Source organism: Ambystoma mexicanum, chromosome 13 (genome assembly GCF_040938575.1).
Source record: "Ambystoma mexicanum isolate Mex_15411 chromosome 13, UKY_AmexF1_1, whole genome shotgun sequence".
Lineage (NCBI taxonomy): Eukaryota > Metazoa > Chordata > Amphibia > Caudata > Ambystomatidae > Ambystoma > Ambystoma mexicanum.
In genome coordinates, this window is record NC_090938.1 from 180,241,003 (window position 1) to 180,268,845 (window position 27,843).

Below are 27,843 nucleotides of genomic sequence, written 5' to 3' on the forward strand. Positions count from 1 at the left end.
CCTGAATTGGAACAAGCAAAGTTACACCTGGTGATCGAACGTCCATATTTCTTCTGTACCGCGTGCAGTTCAATAGCAATGAGACATCCGGTTTAGAGGTTGGTTTGTTAGGAAGCAGTCAGTTTGATCATGAAGCTAGCTGAACTCCAGAACAGTTCAAAAGCTTCAAACACATCTCAGTCCACATACTTTACATGCTAAACAATCAGACAGGTTTGAACAATAAACAAGGTAATAAATGGGACTTCAAAGAATAGGAGGTTCAAATTGGTGATTGTAAAATTTAATTGAAGTGAATTGCAGCCAACCCAGTAGAAGCCAAGAACACATTCCTGCAGGCAGTAGAACTCCTAGTGTAACCTTGCTACAGGAGATATCCTGCCGATAAGTTTGCAACGTTTTCTTTAGTCACCAGCTTGTCTTACCTTCTATTGTTCTGTTTTCATGTTACCTCCTGTAGGACTGACAATGCGCAGTCGTCCCACTAAGTTTTGCTAGGATCAAGCAAGTAAGTTGCAGCAGAAGCAGCGACATTCGATTTGATGATTTCCATGACCTTATCAACTGTTCTCTGGGAATGTATTCATGTGGACAAAACAAAACCTCTTCACACAAACTGTAAGATTGTAACTGACTGGTACATAGACACTTCTGTTCATCTGACTCATCCATGCATTAGACGACAATGTCATTGTCCTTCATGAACATACCATATGTACTGGTGACACCCGCTAGATGAAATTCCAACTGAAATCTTGTAAAACATAATTTGTTTGGTAACTATTACAACAAAAGTGGTTGTGTCTTTGACACATATGTGGAGTTTGTGGTTTTAAGAATGCACTCTTGTCACCTGAAGAAGATTCCCTTATCACTTGGTAGTCTCTTCTCAAAACCTAGACATTGATAATTGTATCACTGATAGATTGCCTTTCTTTGGTGTATATATACAGTACCTTAATTTGCTAGATGAAAATGTGCAATGCTGTGCACGGGCCCGCGGTACATGTGGTGGAACTCTATAGGTGCCCATTGAGACGTAGTGCAGTACAATGAGCTTGTGTGCATCCGCTACCCTTTACAGTTCAGAGAGAGGAATGGACAAAGCAACACACAAAGTCAAGTTGTAAAGACTAAACCACCCTCAGGTGTTGATTGACACTTGAAAAAACAAGGTCCAATAAAAAAAAAAAAGCCAATGAGCAAACAAGCAGCCATACCTGCTTGCTGCGATTTGCAGGAACATGCAACATGTCTTCACTAAAGGTCCATGCTTCCCTGCTACACCTCCTGCATATAGGTTGCATGCAAAGGACCGGAAGGACTGGGATTAGTCCACTATACATTATACTGTAGGCAGCAGCGGAAATATTGTCTTTGAGCATGGCGCGTTCCAAGGCGATCTAAGACAGCGACCTTCGGAGCACAAACCTGTCTAGATTCTCGATTGTCACCATCATCCTTATTATCACAGTAAGACACGTTTGTATAATTAAGACTGAATGACGAAGCAGTGATCAATGCACAATGGCCCGCTTGACTATCATTGGCTGCTGATCTCTGCAGAAGGATAACATAATGGAAACCCTTGTCATTTATAATGGAGGCAGTTAACACACCCTTGCAATGATTGTCTTCTGACCCTTAGCTTCAATGTGTCTTCTTCCTCCGGTATTGGTGAACATGTTTCCCCAATGTGCTGTATGCATGGTAATAAGACAGCAGATGCTTCCAGATCCTTCCATGAATATTCCACTGATTAGCCAAGGCCTCATTCCTACAGTCAGTTCAGCAAGAGCACATTGCTTTTCCAAAGTGTCACCTAGTCAACATGCCCTGCAAGACGCCTAGTGAAAAGGTGTATAAATTTAGTTAATCATTCTCCGTCACTACCTTCACACACAAGTTCAAAACTCTTCCTAACTTGCTAACATCCAACAGAAGCTTTCAAGAAACATATAGTCCATATGTCAACATTTGCAGTAGCCCTTTTTTTCTCTGATGTAAATATGCATATCGTTGTTATGCAAATACTATAGGGTACAAAATAATCCCCAATTGGAACAAAAATTCTTTGGAAATAAATAAATAATGCTCATTCGTCGCCGTATAGTCCAGAAAATGCTGGACAAGCACACATTTGATTTGAGAAACATAGATATCCCATTAATCCGTGCAGAGGAAAAGCTCCAGAAAGTCTGGCCCACTGCTGGTGTGGGCCGCCGGCCCAGGCCACAGCATTCCACGTCAATTCCAAGTTACTGGTCAATTAGCTTGAAATAAAATGTTAATAATGTATTTTTATGGGGATGAGATCTTCCTCCTAGAATTGCTTTTTTGGTGTTTATTGCAGTAATTTTGGCACCTCTACCTGCAAAGAGATAACACAAGATGATTAAGGTTGCTTAGCACCTGAAAAAACGTTCAGAGTTATTTTGTTGTTTTATATAGCAGAAAATACACATTGAGCATTTGAAAATACGTTAAAGTTCAGACATTCTTTTTTTAAAATAAGTTTTTATTAGTTTGAACAAAGAATACAAAACATGAACAACCTCATGTCCATCCATTCCTGTCATCTCGCCCGCGCCTTCCATGATGACATCCCAGTTCCAGTTCATGAGCCCCTTAATATTGCCCTTAAACCTCTAGATTAAGTTCAGTAGTCTCATTCTCCTCAGGCACCAAACCATTCCTGCCCCCTGCTGAAGGTATCCCATCAACTTTGACCAATCCTCCAGGAAGCCCTGATGGTTTCCTTGCAGCGAGTAGATCACCCATTTGAGTGCCGAAAAGTTCCACATCTTGCCCACCCACTCATGTTCTTGTGGGGGGGGGGTCTTTTGACTTCCAGTTTTACGCCAAGGTAAGTGCCCTTGCTATCAACTTTAGCACATATACTTTCCGTTCAGCTTTAGTGTGTAGCTCCTCCAGCAGTACCCCCATTCCCAGCGAAACCATCTTGACTTTGATCCCCAGGGACACCTCAATTGCACCATAAACCATGTCCCAGAACTGCTCACATTTTGGCATTCCCACCAGAGATGGCCCCAGGTTCGCACCCTTCCACATTCCCTCCCGCACATCCTAGGGACTGAGGCATAGCTCCTGTGGATCCTCTCCGGTGTCAGGTGCCACTGCATGATCAGCTTCACCCACATTACATGTGTTTGCAGGGATCTTGTCAGCTTGGGCATACATGCCCAGAGTTTAAGCGACTCCTCCTCCTCTATCTCCTTACCCGTTGATTTCTCCCACCTATCCATATATAGCCTTGCCCCGGCACCTCCCCTTGCTTTGCATATTAATTTATGGCTCCCACAATGCGGGTGTTTCTGGTTTCAGTCATTAGGTACTTTTCGATTGGGTCAAAGCCCTTGTCGCTCCTCTCCTCACCAGGGCCTGCATCACCCAACACCTTATTTGGACATACCTGAACCTTTCTCCTTCCCGCAGCTCAAAGGACTCCTGGCATTGACTAAAGGATTTAATTTCTTTCCCCTCAAACATGTCCCAAGTTTTGTGGCACCCTGCCGCTTTCAATGACCAAAAGCCTCTGTCTCCCATCCCCGGCGAGAACTGTGGGTTGTCAAAAATGGGCATGCATGGGGAAGGGAATGTTGTAAATCGGGCTTTTTCCACAAGCTCATCCCATGGCTCCTCCAATCCTGCCACTATGCCGCACTTATGCATGCCCCCAGGCCTGTCTATCTTCATCCATTGCCCTCCACAGTTTTCCCTGGTCGTCCCTCAACCAGTCCCTCAAGACCCTCGTCTGTGCTGCCAAGTAATAGACCCTGAAGTCAGGCAGACCGAATCCCCCCCTGCTTCTGGGCAACATCATTACTTGCCTTGCCACCCTAGGTTTCTTTTGGTTCCATACAAACCTGCCTGTGTGTTTTTGTAGGGCTCGAAAGAAGGTCCGGGGGACCTGAATTGGAAGGACCGTAAAGTGGTATAACAGCCAGGGAAGCACCACCATTTTAAGCAGGTTGATTCTGCCTAACCAGGGAGCATTAAGCAGTCCCCAGTCTACTAATTTGTTTCTAATGTTCTCCAGAAGCAGTGGGTAGTTGGCTTACGCCATTGTCTCCACGGTCTTGGTGAGATATACCCCCAGGTACTTCAAACCTTTTTGCACCCATCTGTATGGATAATCATTTCTAAGCGCCATTTCCCTATTCAGCCGAGTAGTCAAGTTTAATATTTCTGATTCATGGGTGTTCATTTTCAGGCCTGCAACTGCCCCACATTCCTTTAATTTCCCACCCAAGGCTCTAAGAGAGCTTTCCGTTTCCATTATAATTAGGAGCATGTCATCCGCAAAAGCAGCTACTTTGTGCTCTGTGCCCCTATAGATTATTCCCTTTATCTCGCTTTGTGCCCTGAAGGCATCTAGTAGTGGCTCCAAGTGGAGAGCGTATAGGAGGGGTGATAGCGAACATCCCTGCTTCGTGCCCCGCGTAATCTTGATATCAGGAGAGAGCTGGCCATTGATAGCCAAGCATATAGATGGGTGTTTATAATTAGCCCTAATTCTAGAGATAAACCTTGCCCCAAACCCCATCTTCTGCAGTACAAGAAATAAAAATTGCCATTCGACACTGTCGAATGCCTTTTCGGCATCTATGGCAATCAGCAAGGCCGGTGATCGCTTCCTGTTAGCTATGTCTATGAGGTGGGCAACCCTCCTAGTGTTGTCACCCGTCTGCCTCCCTTTAATAAATCCAGATTTGTCCAGAGAGATCAACCTGGGATGAATATCTTCGAGGCGGGTCACCAAGATTTTGGTATATATCTTGGCATCCACATTGATGAGAGTGATTGGTCTATAAGAGCCGCATGCCGAGGGATCCTTGCCTGCTTAGGGAGCAGGACTACTTTTGATTCCTCCATTGATGATGTGACGGCTTCCAAGCTCCCAATTGCATTGTAGAGGGCTACTATGTGTGGTATCAAGCACTCCTTTAAGGTCTTATAGAATTCTGTGGGAAACCCGTCCGGACCTGGGGATTTGTTCACAGGTAGAGAGATAATAGCCCTCCTCCTGCTGTTATCTCTTGCTCAAGTTCCCTCCTCTCATATGTGGTAATTTGTGCGAGGGGTCGTCTGTTTGCTAGGTACTCCTCCTGCACCTCTGCCGACGCCCCCTCAGAGGTGTACAGTTTAGAGTAAAATTTCCAAAATTCCCTAATTATATCATCCATATTCGTGCTCACTCCTCCTTCTTCTTTCCGTATCCGAAGGATGGTCTTAGCCTTTTACTTCCTTTTCAACATCCTCACCAATAGCCTGCCTGCCCTGTTTGCCTTGATGTAATACCGCTGTTTAAGAGCCAGTAGGGACCTCTCTTCTGCCCAGGCCCTATATTCTCTCTTACTATGTCTGCTTGTTCCCTCCCTCATTCGTGCCGTTACCTGTTTCAGCCTGTCTTCTAACTCCTGCTCTACGCGCCGCATCTCCCTGTCCCTATTTGCCTTCAGTGCTATGATCTTCCTCTGATGGTTGCCTTGAATGCGTCCCACCTTATCTGTTGTGAGGTGTCCCCTCAATAGCTGGATGGGGTATCACCATCCCCACACTCCCGGGGGTCCCCCTTCCTCCCGATCAACAGTGTTATAGGTGGCTGGTACGAAAGTGCCATGGATCCCACGTCCATCCCAGAAACCCGACCTAGCAAAGCCTGTGACACCCATGCGTAATCTATCCTAGATGAGGAATCATGCACGTGCGAGTAGAAGGTGTACCCATCTTTGTCTCCCTCTCTCTCTCTACATACATCCACCACCCTGAGTCGCTCCATTTTCACCACTAGCTCCTTTGAAGGACCCCCTGTTCCCTGTGCGTCCTTCTGCTTCTATCCTTGCTCGTATCCCACGCAATATTGAAGTCCCCAGTTAGTATGCTCGGGCCCTTGGTGAACATCTCAGGTCAATTCAGGGTCCCCTGCAGGTAGTGGTCCTGGCCTTTGTTCGGGTCGTATACCGTGGCTATAGTGTAACTTTCCCCCTGTGACTTCAGGTTCAACGCTATATACCTCCCCAGTGGGTCCTTCTCCATTCCCTCAATCATTAAATCTAGGTTATTCTGGAGGGCTATCAAGACTCCCCCTCTTTTAGCTTTATCATTCCCCTGGTTTATCTGACTAAATCCCCTTATACGCACCCGGTCCCTGTCTCGAAGCTGGACATGTGTCTCCTGAAGGGCCAGAATGTCTGGTTTTTCCCAATGTAAGTATCTCTCCAATTTTCCCCTCTACATTGGGGAATTTAACCCATTTATGTTTATGGAGACGATTTTAAGCCTCCTCTCCCTCTCTGTCATCCGTCTTGTTGGACCATCATGTTATGTTTAGGGCCTCCCCCATCCGAACCTCCCTCCCAACTTCCCCCCCTAATGCTGGGGGGGCTCAACAGGTCTCCAGCCCCCCTCGAACCTCCCCTTCGAGAATTGAGCCCCTTGCAATCCCCGTCATGTGCCCCTGCAGGTACCAAGATGTCCACCCTCCTTTCCCCCTCCCGAGACCTCGTTGTGCTCCCACCTTAAATGCCCTCCCCAGGCATCTCACTTAAATGATAAGTTTGCTTCTCCCCCCAAACCCACCCCAGTTATTTCTCCTCCTGCAAAGGCACAATACCCTTGGCTCTCTCAGGTCTTCGGCTCTTTTAATTGAGGTTGAAGTCCCCTCTTTCCTTTCCTGCCCTTGGCCGATGACCATGCCCAGCTCCTTGGCGCCACCTGTACCTTGCTTGCTTGCCCGCTCGGGCTGGGTTCCTCTTCGTCGATGCCCAGTAGTCTCGCTCCATCCTCAAGGGTTTCTATCCTCCTCTGCTTCCCCTGCCACTCGAAGGTCATTCCGAACGGGAAAGTCCACCTATATTTTATATCCTTGTCTCTCAGTGCCCCCACTATTGGGGCCATCCTCCTCCTCTTGTTCAGTGTCATCTACGCGAGGTCTTGGAACAAGAGAATCTCAGACGCATTGTACGTTACTTGATTCGCTTTCCTGGTTGCCTGCAGGATTTGTTCCTTGGTGAGATAGTCGTTGATCGCCACCAGCACATCCTTTGGTCTGGCTCCGGGCTCTATTCTCCTGGGCCCGACCCTATGCACTGTGTCAATATGGTCCTCTTCCTGACCCTCAGTGTCCAGTAGGTTGGTGAAGACACTGGCGATCGCTCCTCTCAATTCCCTGTCTGACACTCCTCTCGCAGGGTTTTTATTCGTATGTTGGATCTTCTGGATCTATTTTCTTGGTCTTCCGCCTGGAGTTCGAGGTTATGAGTCGCTATGGCTAGTTGGTCCAATAGAGTGTCTACTTTCCTTGCATCATCAGCCAAGTCCTGGATCGCCCTTTCTTTTGTGTCCACTCTCCTCAATCTTTCCCACGTCCCTTTTGATCTCCTGGAGTGCCTCCGCAATGTCCTCCCTTGTCTTCTCCATCTGCCTCTGTACTGTATCTGTTAGCCTGTCTCCAAATTCTGTAAAGAATTGCTTCAGTAGCCCTGTAGTTACCACTTCACCCCCTGCCTCCTGCATAGTGAAGTCGCCTTTTCCTTCCTACTCTCCCCCTGCTTCCTGCTGCTGGGGAGGTTCTGTCACGTGGCCGCACGTCCTATGTAGATTAGAGTCCTGGAGCTTCTTGGCTCCCTTACCTGCGGAGGAGTGTTCCTTCCCCTTTGCCTTGGACATATTGGCTCACTTCCTGGGTTTGGGGTTAGTTCAATCAGTGGTTTTGCTGTGCGTTTAAGTGGTCTCCCCCCCTTTAGGGATCTGCGTCTTGCTGGCGCTTTGCTGTGGCACCACGCCTTCCTTGGCTTCTTTTCACTGGTTCTTCCCCAGTCTGATTTGGGTCTTCAAACGTCTTCTGCCCTGAGCAGGCTTTACGGGAGCCCATGCCCCTTTGCTCACTGTGTGTCCGTGCCCCTTGTGTTGGGTTCACTGACTCACCAGCTCTGCATGTGCATCCGTCCGGGCCTGTTCTGAGCCCTCTTGCACTAATTCAGTAATGTTGTGGGCCAGTGGGCTGCCCACGCTCCCCTAAATCCAGAGTGATTTCTTATCCCAATCGTCCCAGGCATCATACTTATGCCGGGGGGGCGCCTCCCCCTTCCTTCACTGTGCTGGGGTGGGACGGTGGGGTGTGTGGGCTTCCCCCTTCTCCTTTTTCCCTGGACCTCCTCCCCTGCGCCTCCTTACTTGCTCTCTCCTGCTGGCTTCAAGGCTCTCCGTTGTCGGCTCCTCCTCGTATGGCTCTGAGCCTACTTCCTTTGACGGCCCCCACTTCGCACGCTCCGACACTCTGCTTGGTCTTCTGCTTCCATTCCCGCCTCCTCCTGGCCACACTCCCCCCTAGAATCCAGCTGCAACACTCTCTGCTTTCACTGGGGAAAGGGCCCCTCCGTCGCAATGTGCCTGCTCCACACTTCTCTCGATTGGAGGGAAGTGGAGTGGAAAGTGGTTGCTTATTCCACACTGGTGTGTTTCCCCGCTGATCTTCGTTTTCCTGGCTTCCCCTCTCTTGGGTCTCTCACTTCGGGAGCTTGCTGACTCCTTTGGAGCTCCGCTATGCCAGCCCCATGTTGTCTGCTCCACTGGCCTACAGTGTCCTAATTCCACGCTATTGTTGTTCCCGGTGGGGGTCACACTGTCATTTATGCCTGGGTAGGGCTGCAGGGTGTTAATTTGTCCTGATTATGGTCCAGAGGGTCGGAGGAGAAACTCTCACGGTGCTCCCAGCTCGGCGGCCATCTTGATCCACCAAGTTCAGACATTCTTAATTGCACTGTTGAGACCCAGGGTATGCATCAGTGAATCTCTACTTGTCTATATTTTCTACAGACTGAGGAGTCTCTTGTCTGCTAAACATACATAGCTTGTTAATGGCCCAATGCCGTGTTTCAGATTTTCGGCCTGTCTGGACATTTTAGCTGTTAGCATTTTGCATTCTTGGATGTGTAGTACTATAAGGATAAAGGAAATGGCAAAACTACAAGTTCCAGAATGCACACTGATGTTGTCTGACAAACCAGCACTGGCACACATGTCACACGTGGAATCAGGCCACTTGCTAGCTTCTGGGATTAGAATACCCAGTAAATGAAGTGAGGAAGGTCTTAAGCAGTTGCCAAATATACTTCAAGAGTTGAGTGTTCATAATAGGCCTTAGTAGGATTCATCACATTTATTACACAATATAATTTAAGTAAAACAAGTGGGGTTTACCCAGTGGTGTATTAGCATTCCAAGTCAAAAAAATGCTTCAACACCATCTGTTAAGCCAAACTGGTAAAACCATAGATATCGCTCGGCAGGTTCACAAATACACACAGAAACTAGCTCCAGTTTACTCCTTGCAATTTTCTGTAGAAGGACAGCCTAGGGGATCAACAGCCAAGTCTTAGTCAAATATAAAGTGTACAGAGTGGTTTATCAAAGGCATATGTCCAAATCTCGTACGAAGTCCTTTACCACAGTGTCTACAAATGTTTGGGAATCTATGCGGTTCTAAGATAGATTGCAGGCTGGTCGAGTGCTGGGCTGAGCAAAGTATCTGTGCTAGCAAAGTGTACATGCCCCAAAATCTAGCCCCCGACCACCTGTTCTACACTTTAGTTTTCCCCCTAGAGCGTGGGCTATTCCTGTCCTCATCGCCAAGCCACAGGCTTGTACCACATTATATGGTGGATTTCTCCCCTTCACATTGGGGGATCACCTCTAACCAGTTCCTCGTTGTCGGTGTACTTCCCATTCATGCTTTCTGTCTCCAACTCTGGTTCTTTCATGAAGCTTGTCACCTCTTCCAACCAATTCTTCAACAGGCTGTAGCTGTTACTGTAGGGGAGGGCTCCACTGTAATTGAATGCAGAACATTCCTTCCTGCAACTCTCCTGTGGTTGTGCCAAGCGAAACAGAGGCTACAATAGCAGGGGAAGCCATTTTGCATTCCATGGGTCTGCCCTGACTCTCTGTGTCTGATTGTTGCCCCGATGGCTCCCTATCTGTTGCTGGGGGCTTCTCACCATCTAATGCTGGCTTTGGCCGTTTCCTGTTTTCCTCAGGTGAATCTGTGTATGACAAGTTGCCTGGGAGGCAAAAAGAGGGAGGCTGTAATATCTGTTCCTCCACTTTGATTTTAAGAATGGCAGGAGGTGCCGTTTTTCCTCTCTTGTGGGCAGAGCTTGAAGGCTCTCCTGTGATGTCTTCCCTCTTCTATGGAAAGCACCTCTGTGGGTTGGCCCAATCCTCCCACAGTTATCCTGTAACAATGAATGTGGTTTCCTGGTCCGGGTTTTCCACCACAGGGATTACAGGAGACATAGTCCTCTCCTGTCAGCTCCATGGAAACACCCTAGGTGGCCTGGGTAACTGGTGCGCAGTTCTTTTATGTGCATTGGTTGCCATCATGCGTGCCATCTGACTTCCCCATGCCACGAGCAGAGGGTGCTGCAGAGGCGACCTGGAGGGTTTTAGGATTACTGCGCTAGCCTCTTCCGAATCCCAGCAGGGGACCTTGTCACGTCTGTAACTCAATCAAAATCTGGGGCCAGATAAAGGCCACAAATGGACATGACCAAAACACATGATAACAAATAGCATTTTTTGGAGAGTATCTAGAATATAGTGTACTCCCATTATGAGCATAGCAGGCTGTGTGTACAGGATAGAGGTATGCACTCTTCAGAAGCTTGATTTGTATCAGTTTATGACATGAATTTCTGGTCACTCACTCTCTTAGCGAGCAGACAAACCTTCCACCATTGCATTTCATATAAACCATGACCAATGTCTCGTTGCCATTCCACCTGGGATCTAGACACAGGGGGGCAGGGTGGGGCTTGTATTTCGAAAATTATATTTCTGCTGCCACCCATATTCATCAGGAATTGCAATAGTGGGGTACTTTGTAGTTCAGAGTAAGCTGGGACATTTCATGAGTTTCCATTAAAAGAATTCCTGAAACACAAATACACTTTCTGGCAACGTGTCCCCTAGGAGGCAAATAGCCATACAGAACCATACTCTCTGGCCTGCAGAATCACATAGGGCCAATTCAGACTTTTTCCTTTTTCCCCTTTGCCAGGAACGCTTCAGTGGTCCGAGTGTTCCAGGAGCAATCACACAGTTGAGATTCATTATTTCATTTGATTGTTCCCTAATACGGATGGCTGGTAGTGGAAGCGCATCGCGGATTTTGCAAGATCTTTAAAAATGATAGCCACTGCTCCTTGATGCATACCGTCGGGCATCCAGTGAGCGCCAAGCTCAATCCATCATTTCTGTGCATCATAAATCACAAGGTGGATTCTATGTCAAGACCGGAGGCGAGCATTATGCTTAACTTTCTTTAATTCTGCTCCTCAACAGCTTTTCAAAAAACATAAACATTTCTTTTTTTCCCATTCAAACTAAATAAACCTTCAAGGGACTACAAATCCCCACAAGTCCCTTGATTTGTGTAGTCCTGTGTCTTCCAGCTTCCACCAATCGTGACTCAGGCTCCCCTATGACCTACATCCAGTCTGGGTCCCTCCCTCTTTCTTTTAGCTGCTCACTCACAGATAAGTGGGGGACAGGTTATCTCTCGGTTTATACTAATGTTTGGCTGTGTGTTTGATTAAATTTATACAGCGTGAAATGCGCGCAGTACTATTTTGTGAGGCGTTTTCATTTGCCAAGTGAATGCGTTCAGTGCGTGTGACAAACAGTTTTGCATGCAGCACGAACGCACCAAGGTGAAGAAGGGGAGAGGTTCACGCGGATCCAGGACCGGAGCCGTGAGCGAACACGCTGTCGGGAATCTGTGTTTCCGTTCTGCCAAGTGCTCAGGAAAAGTTGGCTTACGACATAGGAGAACCCTGCACGTTAATGCTCCATCTCACCTTACTACAAAAATAAAGTCTAAAGACGAAATCTTGGCTCCCCCCATCACCAAAGACTTAAAAATATGCTTACTGAATACGCACTCCCTCAACCAGCATGGCCTATGCATTCACGGCCTTATACTGACAGAGGACATTGACATCATGTGTATTACATAGACATGGTTGCAAGACCCATAGGACCAACTTGCTCCTCTGCAGTTCAAAGGGGTTCACTATCTATTACACCAACAGAGTCAGCGGGAAAGGGGTTGTGGTAGCCATAATAACAAGGGACTCCCTACCAATATTTCCATCCACATCCCTATGTTTGGGATGCGAGACGCTACATCTGAAATACTATCCCACAAATAACAATTGCATTAACCTAATACTAATCTACAGACCTCCCTCCCTCGTCTCTGAGTTTAATGACGAACTCTCTCACCTAGCCAACTCTTTGAAAGGACAAAATAAATCCACGATAATCCTCGGAGACTTAAACCGATGGCGTGGGGACCCAAATGACAAAGAAACCATCACTCTAGAAAAAACTTTGCACAAAATCCATTTTGACGTGATGAACTCTGATCCTACCATGCCAAATGGACATCAACTGGATTGGATTATAACCAATAACCTAGAGACAAACAGCTACGTGAATACCCCTTGTATTTGGACAGACCACTTTAAAGTATCCTTTGCATTAACGATACCAATGGCGCTAAAGAAAATGGCGAATGAAGCAAAGAAAGTCCTCTCCTGTAGCTTCAAGAAATTGGAAGATCTGATTTAGAACACTGTATGAACGATATCCTAGCCGATATTAAGGAAGATGACTCATGTGACACTATCATTGCTAAATATGACCAGCAGATGCTTACTCTTACAAATCAGAAAGCCCCTCTGCGAAATAAAATTGTTAGACCCAATCCTAATCATCAAAAATGGTTTACCACTGAATTAGCAATCCAAAAAAAGGAAAAAAGGTGTAGTGAAACACGATGGCTAAAGAATCCAACCGCTTGCAATAAGATTAGCTGGAAAAATGTAGAAAAATCTTACAAATAAAATATCAACGAGGCAAAGAAGAACTTCTTTAACAGTCAAATCAAAGCTTCTTCCAACTCAGCAGGTAAACTCTTCGAGGTCCTTATGTCAATAGACAAGCAACTGGCATTATAACCTGCTTTTACACCATCCCAAACTGAAATGTGAAAATACGCAGCCAGCCTTCACTAATAAAATTACCAAAGCCAGAGAACAAACAACCCTCGCCCAAACTAATAAATCCAAACCTTACCAACCTGTAGCAACAATGACTATTGATTGCAAGGAGAAATTCCACTTCCAGCAAATCTCCACCGAAGATATGCTGAGAACCTTGGCATCTGTGAAACCGTCCTCCTGCGCAGAAAACAAACTTCCCCCTAAAACCATTCTTGAAAATCTTTGCACCAATACTCACAAAAATGTTGAGATCAAATAGTACCAAGAAATATAAAAAGGTCACTGTTACACCCTTGGTAAAAAAAGCCCAACTTAGACCAACGTGACCCTACCATCTTGAGACCTATCACAAACTGTAATTTCACTCTGAAAGTTATTGACAAGATCGCAACTGCACAGCTCCAGGATTACGTTGAAAGTAACGAGATTCTGCACCCTCAACAATCGGGCGTTTGGCCTGTCCATAGCACAGAGACAGCAATGCTTGATCTACAGACGAAAATGTTAGAGATTATGGACAAGGGCAAGGCGGGCCTACTGATCCTACTTGATCTTAGCGCACCATTTGACCTGCTTGACCATCAGCTACTCCAACATGCATGGGAAAAAGTAGCTGTTCTAAGGAAGCAATATGATGGTGGTCTTTCTTCCTTGCGGACATAATTTCCCGAGTACACTGGGGAGACAAATTCTCATCTGAATCCAGCATCTTTTGCAGTGTCCCTCAGGACGCCAGCCTCTCTCCACTTCTATTCAACTTATACATATGATTGCTATGCAAACTGTTAGATCATATCCAGGTGTTTTTCACCAACTACACTCATGACACTCAGCTGGTCATGGAATCGAGTGGGAATTACGACAAGGATAGTACTAAAATTAAAGACCTCTACAACAGCATAGAAGATTGGATGGATACCAACTGGATGTGTTTAAATAGCAATAAGACCGAGTTCATGGTCTTTTGCTCCAACCAGGCGCGGGCCAAACTCACCCCAGACTACCAATCATTTAAAATTAAAGAATCCCGCATTGACGTCTCGGGTAAAGTTAAAACATTAGGCATGACATTAGAAGCATCTCTGAATGCAGATGCCCAAGCAATGCAGGCAAGTAAAAATTGTGCCTGCTACATCAGATGGCTCAAAGCAATGAAACCATTTCTAAGTGAGAAAAACTGCAATACAATAGCCCTAGCTACTATTTTATCACGCCTGGACTATGGAAATGCACTCCTTGCAGGAGCCAATAAACAAAGTATGCTCAAATTTCAACTGATCCAAAACAATACGATCAGAACCATCAAACAAAAAACAAGAACGGAACATATTGGTGAAGCCAGACGCGATCTTCAGTGGTTGAAAATCAAAGACTGCATACACTTTAAATCATTGACCCTGACACACAAGTCCCTGTACGGAAAAGCACCTGCGTATCTGAAATCTAAGATCACTTTCTATAACCCCAGCCGAGCTTTAAGTTCAGAAGCCCAGGGTTTTATAAAAGGAACAAAGAATACGGCATGGGAAGAGCTTTCCCTAACCGTAAAGCGGTAAGCTGAAACTAACTGCTGCTGAGCCTTAGGCTGGAGGCCAACCACCTCACTTTTCGGAAGAAGTTAAAAACCTTCCTGTTCAAATAAATTCACGGTGATCCGTCTTCATCATTAGGCCAAGAACTGCTCTAACTATACCGGATCCCGTAAATGTCTTGTGAACACTGTTTGTCTTTGTGTCTTGTCTTTGTCTCCTTGTTTGTGCCCTGACGCCTGCAGGCTTTCGGCGCAGTACAAATAAACAAATAAAATAAATAAGTAAAATAAATACCCTAAATATTCGTGATCACGACAAGTGCAAATATTTAGCTCCTGGACTTCTCTTTTGGAGTCAGATATCAAAAGAAGAAGGTGTTTGTGAAAATTCAGACTTCAGCACATCCTTATTAATGTGAGGGAAAGTATCATTGTGCAATATTTCAACATTTGCAGATCTGCAAACTATATATCACCAGAAAAATATTCAGGCAACATGATAGGGATAAAAAAGAGATCCTGGCGAAAGCAGATGCCCTGCACTTACGAACTGTACCTTCACCTCAGCTTAGTACAGTATTTGCTTGCAGAGGTGGACAAGGACCCAAAGCATCCTCTGTATGAGCCGCAGAGTTATTCATGGTATGCCCCACATAACTGGCCGTAGAGCTGGCAGTAGTCAGGAATTTACCATCCACTACAACTAAATTTACAAGATTTACTTAAAGTACCATCCTGCCCTTCAGAAAAAACAAGCAAGGCATAGCAAATGGTTCTTATTTTTATGCAGCCGTATCTGTTGGAATACCAACATGTCCAAAGCATGTGATCCAAGATTGCTAAAGATCGTCATCAACTGCACTGGCGACTGCGGCACTGCCAATGATTTGCCATCAAATACCCAGACGCCTGACCCATTGGCATAGATTGCCATCAACTAACCAGAACAGTTTCTCATTGTTAAAGAGTTCCATTTACTGCCCAATTACTTACACCACTGTCCATTTTTGCTAATTAATATTCCGTCACCAGGACAAGGACTGCATCCAACATCTACCCAGTGTAAGAGTCAGAAGAATATCAGAGTCTTTGCCCTCTTCAATATACCTATTATCATTGTGGTGCTCCCTGCATGGCAAAGGAGACAGGTTCTACAGACCTCTATGTTCAGCAGAGACATTTTGTGTATGGCCCAGAGTACAAGCCACAGGAGAAGCATGCACAATGCACTCCAGACAAATCTCTAACTTCACCGAAACTCATGAAATAAAGTTTGAAAATGAGAATCCATCGTTGTTTTATGATCCACTGCCTTCAGCCTTCCGTGAGGTTCTTTTTTTCTGATCGCTGCTTGGTACCTTTTGGTTCAACTGGGGTTCTATGCAACATCTGTTCAAAACTTCTGCTAGCCTTCCATGCACCAGCTGCATTGGAGGATATCTACATCCTCTTTCCAGGAACACTGCCAAATGGGCGGAGATAATGAAGCGATCACCCCGAGTCTGTCCAACAGGAGAAGCTAATATAGCAATCACCCCCATATCTGGGTTTGTAAATGCTGGTTATGCCGCAAGGGCCTCGATAAGGGCTGTGAACCATTGCCAGCCATGTTTGCACACTACAACAAGGTGGTGATAGCTATTCGCACCTACAACCACCTGAATTTATCTACAACTCACCTGTACAGACGTTGCTTCAGCAGGGGCCTGAAACTAGAAAAGGTCTACTGTCATGAATAGAACTCCTTCATTTATTACATAGCTGGGCCCAAGACTGAAATTGTTGCACCGAGGCAAGGGTGCCAAGACAATCAGGTGGGCGGAAATGCAGGCGAGAACACAGTTCACCGCTCACATTTTTCAGCTGCCCACGGCTCTTCCCCATGTGGCAACATCTTGATTGTGTGGAGACAACAAAGCCCTCCCTCTGTTGGCTCCCTATCTCCTCACCCTCCCCCTTTCTCAAAGATATTCCACTCCCTTTCCCCACACTCCTCCCTCTCCACTTAATGGCTGGACCACAGCGTTGTGCTCTAGACCCCGCGCTCCACCCACCCACGGCTACTACCATGGAAATGGAAAAGGGTTTAAGTCCCTTTTGGATATCTTCTTTTTTTATGGGCGTTTGGGCTTGCACAATATGTGCAGACCCCAACTCACATAAAAAAAAAAAAACTATGGTTCCCCAGGGTGTGAATAGCTATCACCCCCTTGTCGGAGGGTGTATACATGGGCGGTGGCGGCTAACAGCCCTTATCAAGACCTTTGCACCATTACCAGACATGTATAAACCCAGAACCTGGGTGATTGCTATATTATCTTCGCCTGTTGGACAGACTTGGGGTGATCGCTGTATTATCTCCTCCCTTTTGGCATTGTTCTAGGGATGAATAGCCTGTGTTCCTGCAAAGGCCAGAGGTTCAATATTGGAATGTATTGTGTGATGCGCTCTTTAAGGTAGGTGGGAGGAGTCCCATGGATGCATTGGTTGGAGATTCAGAGAATTTCCTGTTAGGAGCTTGGACATGATCATGTTTTCTACTTACAGAAACAAATCAACTTTGAGAGATTCACTTTCAGTGCTAGCAGGATCAACTTCATCTTCCCCTCCTGTTGAAGAGAAAGCCAACTAAAGTCCATCCAAGCGGGATGTCATCCAGGCTTTCTGGATGTACTGTTAAAAGGATGTTGGCTTTAACTACTATAGCGTGGCAACATGAGGAGCTGTGCTTTAAGTTTAAATAGAAGTCCTATAATGCAAATGGTTGTAACAAACAGTGGAACTGTTAAACATAAAAAAAATTAAAATAGTCAAACTCAGTTCCCAATACTACCCACTCACTCCAACCTTGTTTTTTGGATCATAATAATGTTTGTGATTGTAATTATTAGTGCTTTGCTCACATTGATTGTCTTAGAATAATAAAAGAGTATAGTGTTACAGACAAATGGATCATCTAAGGATAAGATATAGAAAGGCTCGACTATGCTATCAAAAACCCTCAATTACCAACAGGCATTACAAAAATCTTGCTTTTATACTGCAGTACCAAGGCCATAAAAAAGAATAACACTCATGACAGTTTCAGTAGAGCTTCTATCACATATGCACGTACAGTGAGATATCTTTAAACCCTCCCATCTTTCTGTCAGAGACATCAAAAGTAATCTGTGGATACAAAAATGAGTCAAGAAATGTCTTTCTGATACACTTTTCACCCTGCATAAATATCCCTTACATCCAAACCTTGTTTGGATAACCAAATGCCATTTTCCATGTACTTTGTCCATGTGCCGATCAGCCTGTGCACCCAGGTATGTTCCCACTTGCCAAGGATTGCCAACAACTGACAAAGTGCTTGCACCAAAGCCAAACAATACTACTGAATATTATGAAGAATCCAGGGAATGTGTCCCTTCTCCCCTAGGGGGAGCCCACCCTTGTGAGGCTAGGGAGGTGAGCCTGCTCCCAACACCCTCCCTAGGGGTCTAGGCAAGTGGGACCACACCAGGAGAGACTCCCCCTTTGGAGACAAGGACTCCCAGTCCTATGAGGAACTCCCCAAGTCATCTCCCATTGTGGCATACATGGGATCATTCACTATGAAGAATTGTATAATAGGATCATACATATTCGTATGGACAAGAAAGGGGAGATGTCGCTTTAAAGGGAGACCTTCATTTAACTAAGACAAAGAAACTAGAAGAGGAGGACACACAAAGCTGTGGTGCAGCTGAGAGAGGCATACACATGCAGGGGAACCCTGAAAAGTGTAACAGCTGAGAGAGGCGGAGCCAAAGGGAGCCACAGAGCTAGCGACTTTCGAAAGTGCTCCGGATATAGGAGTGAGATGCTAGAGGTCTAAGCAGACGGAGAAGCCAAGGAGACGAGAACTCAAGCTGCAGTGGTGGAGTGACCATGAGAGCTTTGTGGTGGTGTGAAGGCATCATGAAGCAGACACAGACAACAGAATCAGGTTTAATCTTCAAAGTTTTATTTAACTCAAAATGCAGGGCGGAGTAAGGAAGGCTTATCTTGCCTTTTACTCTGGTGGGATTTCCCTACCTAAAGGAAACTAAGGATAGTCTGCGTCTGGAAGTCCAAAGCAAATGTCTGTCTGCGTCCAAAACCTATACTTGCACTCACGTCTAACTGTATACAATGTGTAGGGTTGTAAGTATCAAAATCAATAGTGTTAAAAGTAATGTTCAGAGCTTCTTCCAGCTCGTGGTTTGCAATCAGCTTCCCCTTCCCCAAGTTCAAAACAGTTCACAAAGGACAGGGTTTCCCTTCTCCAAGAGTTCAATTTTTCCAGATTTTCAAGAAATCACAATTCCTTGGGACACTTCCCAGCTCTTATAATATTGCTCTTTTCCCCTAGTTCATGTAAACAGTTCTGTTTCTTGACTTTAAAACACATAAACGTATGTTGCACTATAAACACAAGCTTTTTTATGGGTGCTTTCAATGGCTTTTCCATACAGGGGTGTACTTGGTCTAGGCGCAGTTGTCAGACCACACGGTCCACCCATTACAGGTCACGCAACCGGTCCCCCTATATTGCTGATTTTCCATCAACGTTAGGTCACTCGTTCAACTTGACACTGCTCCTTGATTTATCCACCTGTGTCACATTCCCCTCACTCTGTATGGTGGCTTCATTGCTCACAATGCACTTGTTACACTTTCTCCTGGCTCTTGCCAATGGGTTTTCCTCATAGTATACATTTATTTGGCTTCCCTTGGCTTTGCCCAATGCTTGCTTTTTCATATGGTATTGTTCCTTAGAATTCTCTTGGCATGTGCAGATTTCCATTTCTTTTATTACACAGTTCTTTGCATGTGGTAAATTCACAATCTTTCCTTCACTATAATCACTATTCCCAAGTGCCCACAACTTGCTTTCACTCTGAACAGTATTCTGTATTGCTCAATATTGCTTTGATCTCGTTCTGTATTTTAAAGTACTTTACTTTTATGTTTTCCGGTATTCATAATAATGCTTGGTTTGCTTTAAATTAATGTTTGTTATCTGCTTTACACATTTGCCTGCCAGCCCAGTGTTCCCACGTCTTGGTACACTCACCAGTCGGAGTTTACAGCTTGCTGTGAGGTCCTCAACCACCAAAAGTTCTCTCCTTTCAGTGCTATACCTCACCTCCTCTCCCAGCAGCTTTCCATGGCTGCGCTTGCCCAACGATGCTCCTCCTGCAGCTTGGGACTTCCGCAGCCGCTTTGCTTGGTCCCACGGGCTTCCCTCTTGCTTTATGTTACTGGCTTCCAGCGTCCTTCAGTACCGCTTCCTGCTGTATAAACTCTGCATCGTTTCTCGGGTCTCCAGCACTAGGTCTGCCACAAAGCTGATCTGGAGAGGTCTGCCTACACCCAGCAGTTTGTGTCACTGCCTCCAAAGCTGACTAAATTTCTTCAAGGTTGTCAGCATTAAGAGTTCCTGTCACCATGATTAGTCTAGAAAAGACTAGACTGCTCACTATGGAAACGGTAGTCAGGTCTTGCTCTTGTTGTCCACTTCCTCATCTCAGTATTAAGCTGAGGTCGGTGTGTGTGTGTGTGTATTAATACAATGAGGATGGGCTTCTCTAGTTGGTCTCTTCTTTGTCCCAGTACTAAACTGGTATAACTTGGGGAATGTTATATGGGCAGAACAGGGAACGGGTTGACAATAGCCTATAAAGGCTTGTGGGACACATGGCTTATTATGAAAAGGAAATGACGGATACTTTGAGAAACTTGAAGGTGTCTCACCCGCCAGTCCCCGGGGATCTGTCATCAATGTGGCCAGGACAGGGCTAATGCTTTTGGATACAGTTCCTGGGGGTGGACCAGTGTGGAAGTATCAGCTGGATGAGGGGTCCTCGGGGAGTGGAAGTGGGACAATGAAGGGTGAGACGTGGTATCTCCTTCCTTGTAACACCTTTTCCCCATCCTACCAAGTAGGATACCTAGGAATTCAAACCCTCCTTTCCCGAGACAAACACTTTCTCACAGATAGGTCATCGTGAGCGACAATGGACTAACACCCGAGCCATATACCTGACATGTCCCAACACAAGGGTCATCCAGAGTCAGGCAATTACTGATAATTACATACATCTGATTTCCTTCACACTTCCCCACATGAATAAAAGGCGGAGCACGAAAGCACACTCTGAGCAAGGCAAAACACACAAGGAAACAGCAGTTCTGAGATGGCAGTTTAATGCAAGCAGAGAGACGGCAAGACCAGAGAGGGTTGCAAGGAGGGGATTACCCTTGGCCTTTTCAGAGGACTGAAAGTGCTACTTTCATGAACCCTTGTGGATAAGAAACATAAGACCCAGAGATAAAGCTGAAGAAAGGTGCATTGTGTGTCAAAGGTACCAGAAGCTTTCCCACATCGACAACCGAGGCGGTGAGGAGCCATTGCCACTGTGGTACAGCCCTTGGCTCCGACAAGAAAGCCACTACAGTAAAGTCAGCACAGCCGGTGAGTCGGGGAGACTGATAGCAGACCAGTCTGTGTTAGAACGAAGGTTGCAAGCAGCAACATTGTATGAAGAAATTTGCAAAGAACAAAGTACAAAGATGTACGTGGTGAGCGAACCGTGAATTGAATATACAGGGAATACCTGAACTTTTGTAAACTAAGGCTCATACCGTGTAAAGAGTGGTCCGGCGCCAAGTGGGTGCTCATTCGAAAGTCTCTGTATGGTATCCATCAAAGGGTGTACAATTTGTGAATGGTGAAATCAAAGTGGTCCTGCAACGGGTCAAGCCAAACCCTGTGCACATTCAAACGTCTTTGATAGCTAATGCAAAGTGTAATTGGTCCGAGCCCGCCTGAGGGAGATTAATTAGGAAAAAGAGATCTGAGCCCGGCTGAAGGGGCTCTGGGGCGAACCGTGAGTAACCCCAAAAAAAAATTACAAACTGTAATTGGTCGGAGCCCGGCTGAAGGAGACTAATTAGTGAGAAAGGGATCTGAGCCTGGCCGAGGGGGTCTAGCTTCAACTGTGAGTCACCAACCTATATGAATATTTGGAAAGGAACCTTTCATTTGTTTGACACATCAGGCCCTCTGAACCAAGAGACTTTGATTACGGAAGAGAGTTGGGCATTGAAGGCCCTGATGCTTGTAACAGAGTGTGCTATGCTCGAGTGAACCGCATTGTCCCATACTGAAAACATGGGGAAGGGACGCCAATGGCCTGAACATCCGGACTTATCATTTTGTGAACACTTCTTTATTTTTCATGAACATTTCCCCACACTATTTTTGTAAATTAGTGGTAAGGATTGACAATATTTTCTTTTTTAGTATAGGCCTTTTTATTTTGACTTGACTAAACTAGGAATGCATTGTTATTATTTGATGGTTGAAGCTTGCGTCCATATTACATTTAGGCTTGGATAGGCGTTTATCACACCCTTGATAAGGTTCTATAAACACCCTTGAACTGTGGCCCCTTGTGTCTGTCTTACTTTGATAACATTCCTTCCTTACAATACCATGTCTCACCTAAAGAGGTCCTCTGAACAGTCCCCAAGTTCCCTCCACCCAGGTGATCCTCCCTTGCATATCCACCCCCAGGGTCTGCATCCAAAAGGAATGGCCTTTGCTTGGCCCCCCGAAAGGAGGATACAGGGGAAAAAGAAGTGAGGACGGCCTCAGGCTCCTCACAGTGGGCAGTGCCCCTGAATAACAAAGTCAAAATCACTCAGCTGAGGAATCAGTAAAGCAGCCAGTTGCACGCAGGGATACCTGACCACCGAGAGGCAGCCAACAGAGAACGAGACACTGGAATAAGCAAGAAGCTGGAGAACAGGAATGAAGAAAGAAGACCCAAGCAGGCACCAGCTCCAGAGACATTCCCCTGGAGAGACCAAGGTAACAGGGACAATGGGAGAGCCTTGAGGCCGGCGTGGATTTGCTACAAATCAGGAGAAACTCATCCCACTAAAACTGACGAAAACTGGAACGTAAAGTTAATGAAGTGGAACTGTAATATTCCAAGAAATAGCATCTTATTTAAGCTTGCAAGAGAGACTATTGAAATTGAGGCCCAGTACTCTTGGAAAAAGTGAAAATACCAGGTACTTTAAAAGCTGCAGATTGTAAGTAAAGCCAAATCACCCCAGGAGGGGGAGAACATTAGCAGTCAAGAAAGCATATACCCAATAAGAAAGTATCTGTCGCAGAAATCCAAAAGGCAGATCAGCCTAGGACAAAGGATAAGACGGAGAGCTACAAGGGATTCCTGGAAGTCAATCCTGAGTGAAGAAGGAACACCAAAGACCTTATGAAAGAGTTGCAAGACCTTGTACAGAAGGTAACTGACAAGAGACACTTTTAAAAAATAGCCTACTAAGTATATCCTTGAAGCAAAGGAGAACTCTACGAAAGAGACAATCAGGAGAAAAGAGACATGCTCCTGAACTTATTTTGGGGTAGAATAGTGGTAGGGTCAGTTAGTATTCGTTTTTAGAAAGCTGAATTATTCTTTTTTCGGTAACCTCCTGATGACTGACAAGCACCTTAGTTATTTATATAGGCAGGGAATACCCAATAGCAATAGGGAAAGATAGGCCTTTTGATTATTGTTTAATAAACCCAGCTGAAAAGGCATCAGTGTCTGCGTCCTTCTTCTGACCCGCCTTATAATGCAGTATTGCATGTATTGGCTCCACTGACAACGATTAAAATCAAATGCTGAGAGGCTTGTGCTGGTTGCCAAGAATAACTATCGTCTATCATCTACACAGAAGCTTACCACATTGCCAATGACTGGCAAATACTGTCCAGATAATTTTCCCATGACCAAGGATTTCCGTAAACTGCACAGTTGCTTACCCCCTGCCAAGGATTGCCATTAGGTGCTCATGCAACTGCCCCACCGCCCTTAACTGACAAGGGTTACCATAAGTTTGTTAGGCGGATTCCTCTTCTGTTGGCATAAAATGGCCGAGGTATTGCCTGACTGCTGCCACTATCCCTCATCACTCTCACTCAGTTCTTCTACACTTCCAGTGAACAGTAAGGGCATGCACTTAGGGTACACACGTTCTTATGGTAGACTGATCCTGATGACAGGGTAACTAATGGCAAGAGAACAGTGATTCATTGTTAACCTTTCCTCGCATGCAACATCACTAATGAGGAGCTAGTCATAGGAGAGGAGTGTGGTGTGTTATCCACACACTGGCATAAGGAGGAGCTGGATGCAGAAGTATTCTTTTTGTTAAAAAAAGCTTTAGTTAAGGCTGACAAGTGCATTACAAGTACAGCACAAATACGGATAAATCGGAACATTTACACCCGGCGGTAAAAGAATAGGACTGAAAAGAATCAAGGAACATGAAGCTCGGTCACTGCTGACAGTGTGGGATATAAACTTATATATGGCAATGTCATTAACTTTCATATTTCACTTGGTAGATTCGGACCATCCTCGAAGCAGAATGAGTCATTGTCGGACGATTCAGGGGTAGTCCTTAAGTATCTCCTCAAGGGAGCCCATATGTCTTTAAGTCTGCTTTAAGAGGCTGTGACAGACCCGACATAAGCCTCCTCGGTTTCCTGTACGTATATTAAGTCTTTTAGCCATGCCTGTCGGGTAGGGGCAGCTCTTGCTTTCCAGGCCCGAAGTATATTCAACTTCGCAACTGCGCCTGCCACTACAAAGAGTCGTCATGTTTTGATTGAGACATTTCCTATGTCCCCAAGTAGGTATTTCAGTGGGGAGGCCGGAATATGGACACTGATTATGTCACTAACTAGTTCGGCCACCTCCTCCCAAAACTGCTTGATCGTGGGCAAGCCCAGTACATATGAATTGAGTTCTCCGCTTGGCCCTGACATTTGGGGCAGACCAGTTTCGTCGAGGGGTCAAATTTAGCAATTTTATTTGGTGTAATGTGTAAGTAGTTCAGTATTTTAAATTAGATCAGTCTGAAGTTGGCGCATATGGAGATGGATTTAGTTTATTGACAGTATTTTGCCCATTGGGTATCTTCCATTGAGACACCTAGGTCCCGCTCCCACTTAACTTTCATTGAGTTTTTAGATGGGGTGTGCGATTGGGCTGCTTTGTAGAGGCTTGAGATACCTCCCACTAAACCTTCTGAAGTCATGATCTAAGTTAGAAATTGATGGGTAGACCTGCATTTGGAAAGGAGGGCCACTTCCTTTTGCAGGCTGCCTTGATACTGTGATATTGTAGTGTCGTGACAGGACCTGCCCCTACGTTAGCTTGAACATCTCCCAGTGACACGAATTTCCCATCTGGATATTAGTCCCCCAGACGCATCTCCTTGCCTGGGTCCCATCTATTCTGTAATGTCGTATCTAAGGTGGGCCCAAGATCAGGGTAATGCCACAGGGGGGTGAGAGGCCAGTATGGGTCAACACATCCCACCCTGTCAAACAGTTTGGACCAGGCACTCACTGTGGAACCCCGAGGGGTTAAACCCCTCCCAGGTCCCTCTTGGCTTTAGCAAACGGCATAACCTGTAGGCTTAAAGAGGCTGCCGCAAACGTTTCGGCTTGGATATGCACGTACGGTTCTGAGGAGTCTGACCAATATTTTGCAAAATGTGCTTGGGCTGTGTGATGGTATAGTAGGAAACCCGGGGCAGCTATCCCGCACCTTTCGTATCTCTTGCACATCTTGGGCCACTGGAGCCTCACCGCACCCCCCCCCCCCCAGACAAAGCTGGATGATAACTTCTGTAATTTTTGGAAAAATTGTCTACCGCAATATCGGGATGTACAGAACAGGTATAGTAACTTCCGCACCACCACCATTTTAAGTAGCGCTATTTGCCCATATAAGGATATTGGAAGTTTATCCCATACCTTAAGCTTGTGTTCTAGGAGTATTAGATACGGTTCTTAGTTGTTAGTGTATAGGGTTTGCTTATCTGTAGCCATTATAATACCAAGGTAGCGGGCGGAAATAGGAGACCATCTGAATTGTGCGATGGCCCGGGATTGCACTGTGGTTGGTGTGAGAGGAATAATTTCCGACTTTGCCTGGTTAACTTTGTACTCAGAGTATTTCACGAACATCTTTATCTCCTGCATCACCGGGGGTAGGTTAGCCTATGGATTTCTGATATAAAGCATTGTGTCGTCTGCATAAAGTGAGATAAACTGGGGGGTCCCCTGATATGAATACCCCTTCATGCGTGTACGTGTCTCAGTTTCACTGCCACACCCTCTACGGTGAGTGCAAATATAAGAGGAGACAACGTACAGCCTTATCTGGTGCCTCTTCCCAGTGCAAAGCACCCCAATAAGGTCTTATTAGTTATAACCATAGCCCTGGGATCTTTATATAAGACATGTATGAAGCTAGTAAACACTGGGCCATTTTGTCTAAGATGAGGTACATATAGTTCCAGGATACAGCTTTTTCAGCATCCAGAGTGACTGCTATCATTTTGGCTTTCGGATCCAGTTGAGAGGTAATGGCGAAGAACCTGCAGGGATTTAGCACGGTGGAGCGGGTGGAGATAAATCCCGACTGGTCAGGGTGAATTAATTTGCTCACATGTGTTATAAGGCGGTTTGCAATTGCTTTGGCATATACCTTGGCGTCTGTGTTAATCAGGGATAGGGGGCGATAAGATGTGGGCTCTTGAGGAGGCTTGTGTGGCTTGAGGAGAACCGTTATTGCTTCCTTCATGGAATTAGGCAGTGCCCCTTTCCTGAGAGCTACCTCCCAAATTTCCAGTAGCCTGGGAGCAAATTCTGCTTTGAATGTCTTGTATAGGTCCAATGGGATGCCATCGGATCCAGGGGTCTTGCCTGCCCGCAGGTCCTTGATAGCCTGTTCTATCTCCTCGGGGGTCAGGGGGAGGTCTAAATTTGCCTTGTCTGTTTTGTCTAATTTGGGCAAAGGGAATGAATCCATGTAGTCGCTTAGCTCCTCGGAGGATGCTGTATCTGCATTGGCGTATAGTTTGTTGTAGACAGTTTGTCTGATCAGTTATGCTTGTTATGCGCCTCATCCCGTGCTTGGCTTTGATGAGATTGGCCATGGATCTGCTCTCCTTGTTTCCTTCGCCGTATCTTCTGGCTCTCATCGGGTGCGTTACATAGACGAGTTCGCGCTCAGCCAGTGACCTGGATTTTCCCAATTGATCCTATATTTTTTGTAGTTGGTCATCAGCTTTGCTTAGAGAGTGTGTGACTTCTAAGCCTTTCAGCACCTGTTCAGAATGATCCAGCTCCCTTCTTGTCTGTTTGTTTGTTTGTTTAATTCATTTGTAATGCACGCCCGACCCAAGGGTATCAGGGCGCATGAGCAACAAGGATATTTCCAGCTTGGTTACATTGCTCTACAATAAGTATATACATAGGTAGTACAGGTACAAGTACGAGGCAGATGCACTGTCAACAATTTACAAAATGTACGTAGGGAAGGCGTGGACGGGGTGAGGTTAGCGGTCATTTTCCTTTATCCAGTGAATGTAATTGCACCTGAAGTGATGGTAGGTTTGGGCTGTCCTTAAGGTGGGTGGCATGGGGTTCCAATGTTGGGCTGCTTTCACCTGGAAGATATTACCTCCAGTTTTGGAGCGTTTAAATCTAGGCACTGTAAGGAGGTTGGAATTTGCTGTTCTGTTAGATCGGTTGGGGGTGTATCTCTTGAATCTGTCTACAAGGTAGCAAGGGGATTCATTATTGAGGCATTTGTGAGTAAGTGAAGCTACCTTCAGCATGATTTTGTCAGTTGTGGTGAGCCAGTTGTTGGCTCTCCCAGTTTTGGAGATATGTACTTTTTTGGAGATGCTCAGAGCTGCTCTGAGAGCATTATTTTGCAAAATCTGGATTTTGTTTTTAACATATTTGTTGGCTCCAACATATAAGGCATTAAAATCATCCAGTTTAGAATTAGGTCACTGGCTAGAGTAATGCAACTATGGGTCAAAGGAAGGGTTAGCTGCTATAATTCATTTACAAGTGTAGGCTGTGGAGGAGGCCCTGGAGCTGACCTGTTTACAGAAGGAAAGGGTGGCGTCAAGATAAAATCCTAGCGTTTTAACTTCTTTGGCTACATTAATAGAGTTACTGTCTATGATGAAGCTTGAGTATTTGTGATCAAGTTTGTTTAAATTAAGGGTGGTGCCAAGGATAATGAACTCGGTCTTGTCATCATTCAGGCATAGACTATGCGAAGCCATCCATGCCTGGATGATGAGGTACACTTTGTTCAC

At 45.6% G+C, this 27,843-nt stretch overlaps 1 protein-coding gene across 1 annotated transcript in view; it reads right to left on the bottom strand.

Annotated features, from left to right (window-relative positions):
* Window positions 1-267: 267 nt before the first annotated feature.
* Window positions 268-27,843, bottom strand: part of LMOD1 (leiomodin 1) — a 140,740-nt gene continuing 113,164 nt past the window's right edge. Inside the window, exon 3 of the mRNA XM_069633576.1 lies at window positions 268-2,371. Coding sequence (XP_069489677.1) covers window positions 2,345-2,371 — 27 coding nt within the window. The 3' untranslated portion in view covers window positions 268-2,344. The remainder of the gene's footprint in view (window positions 2,372-27,843) is intronic.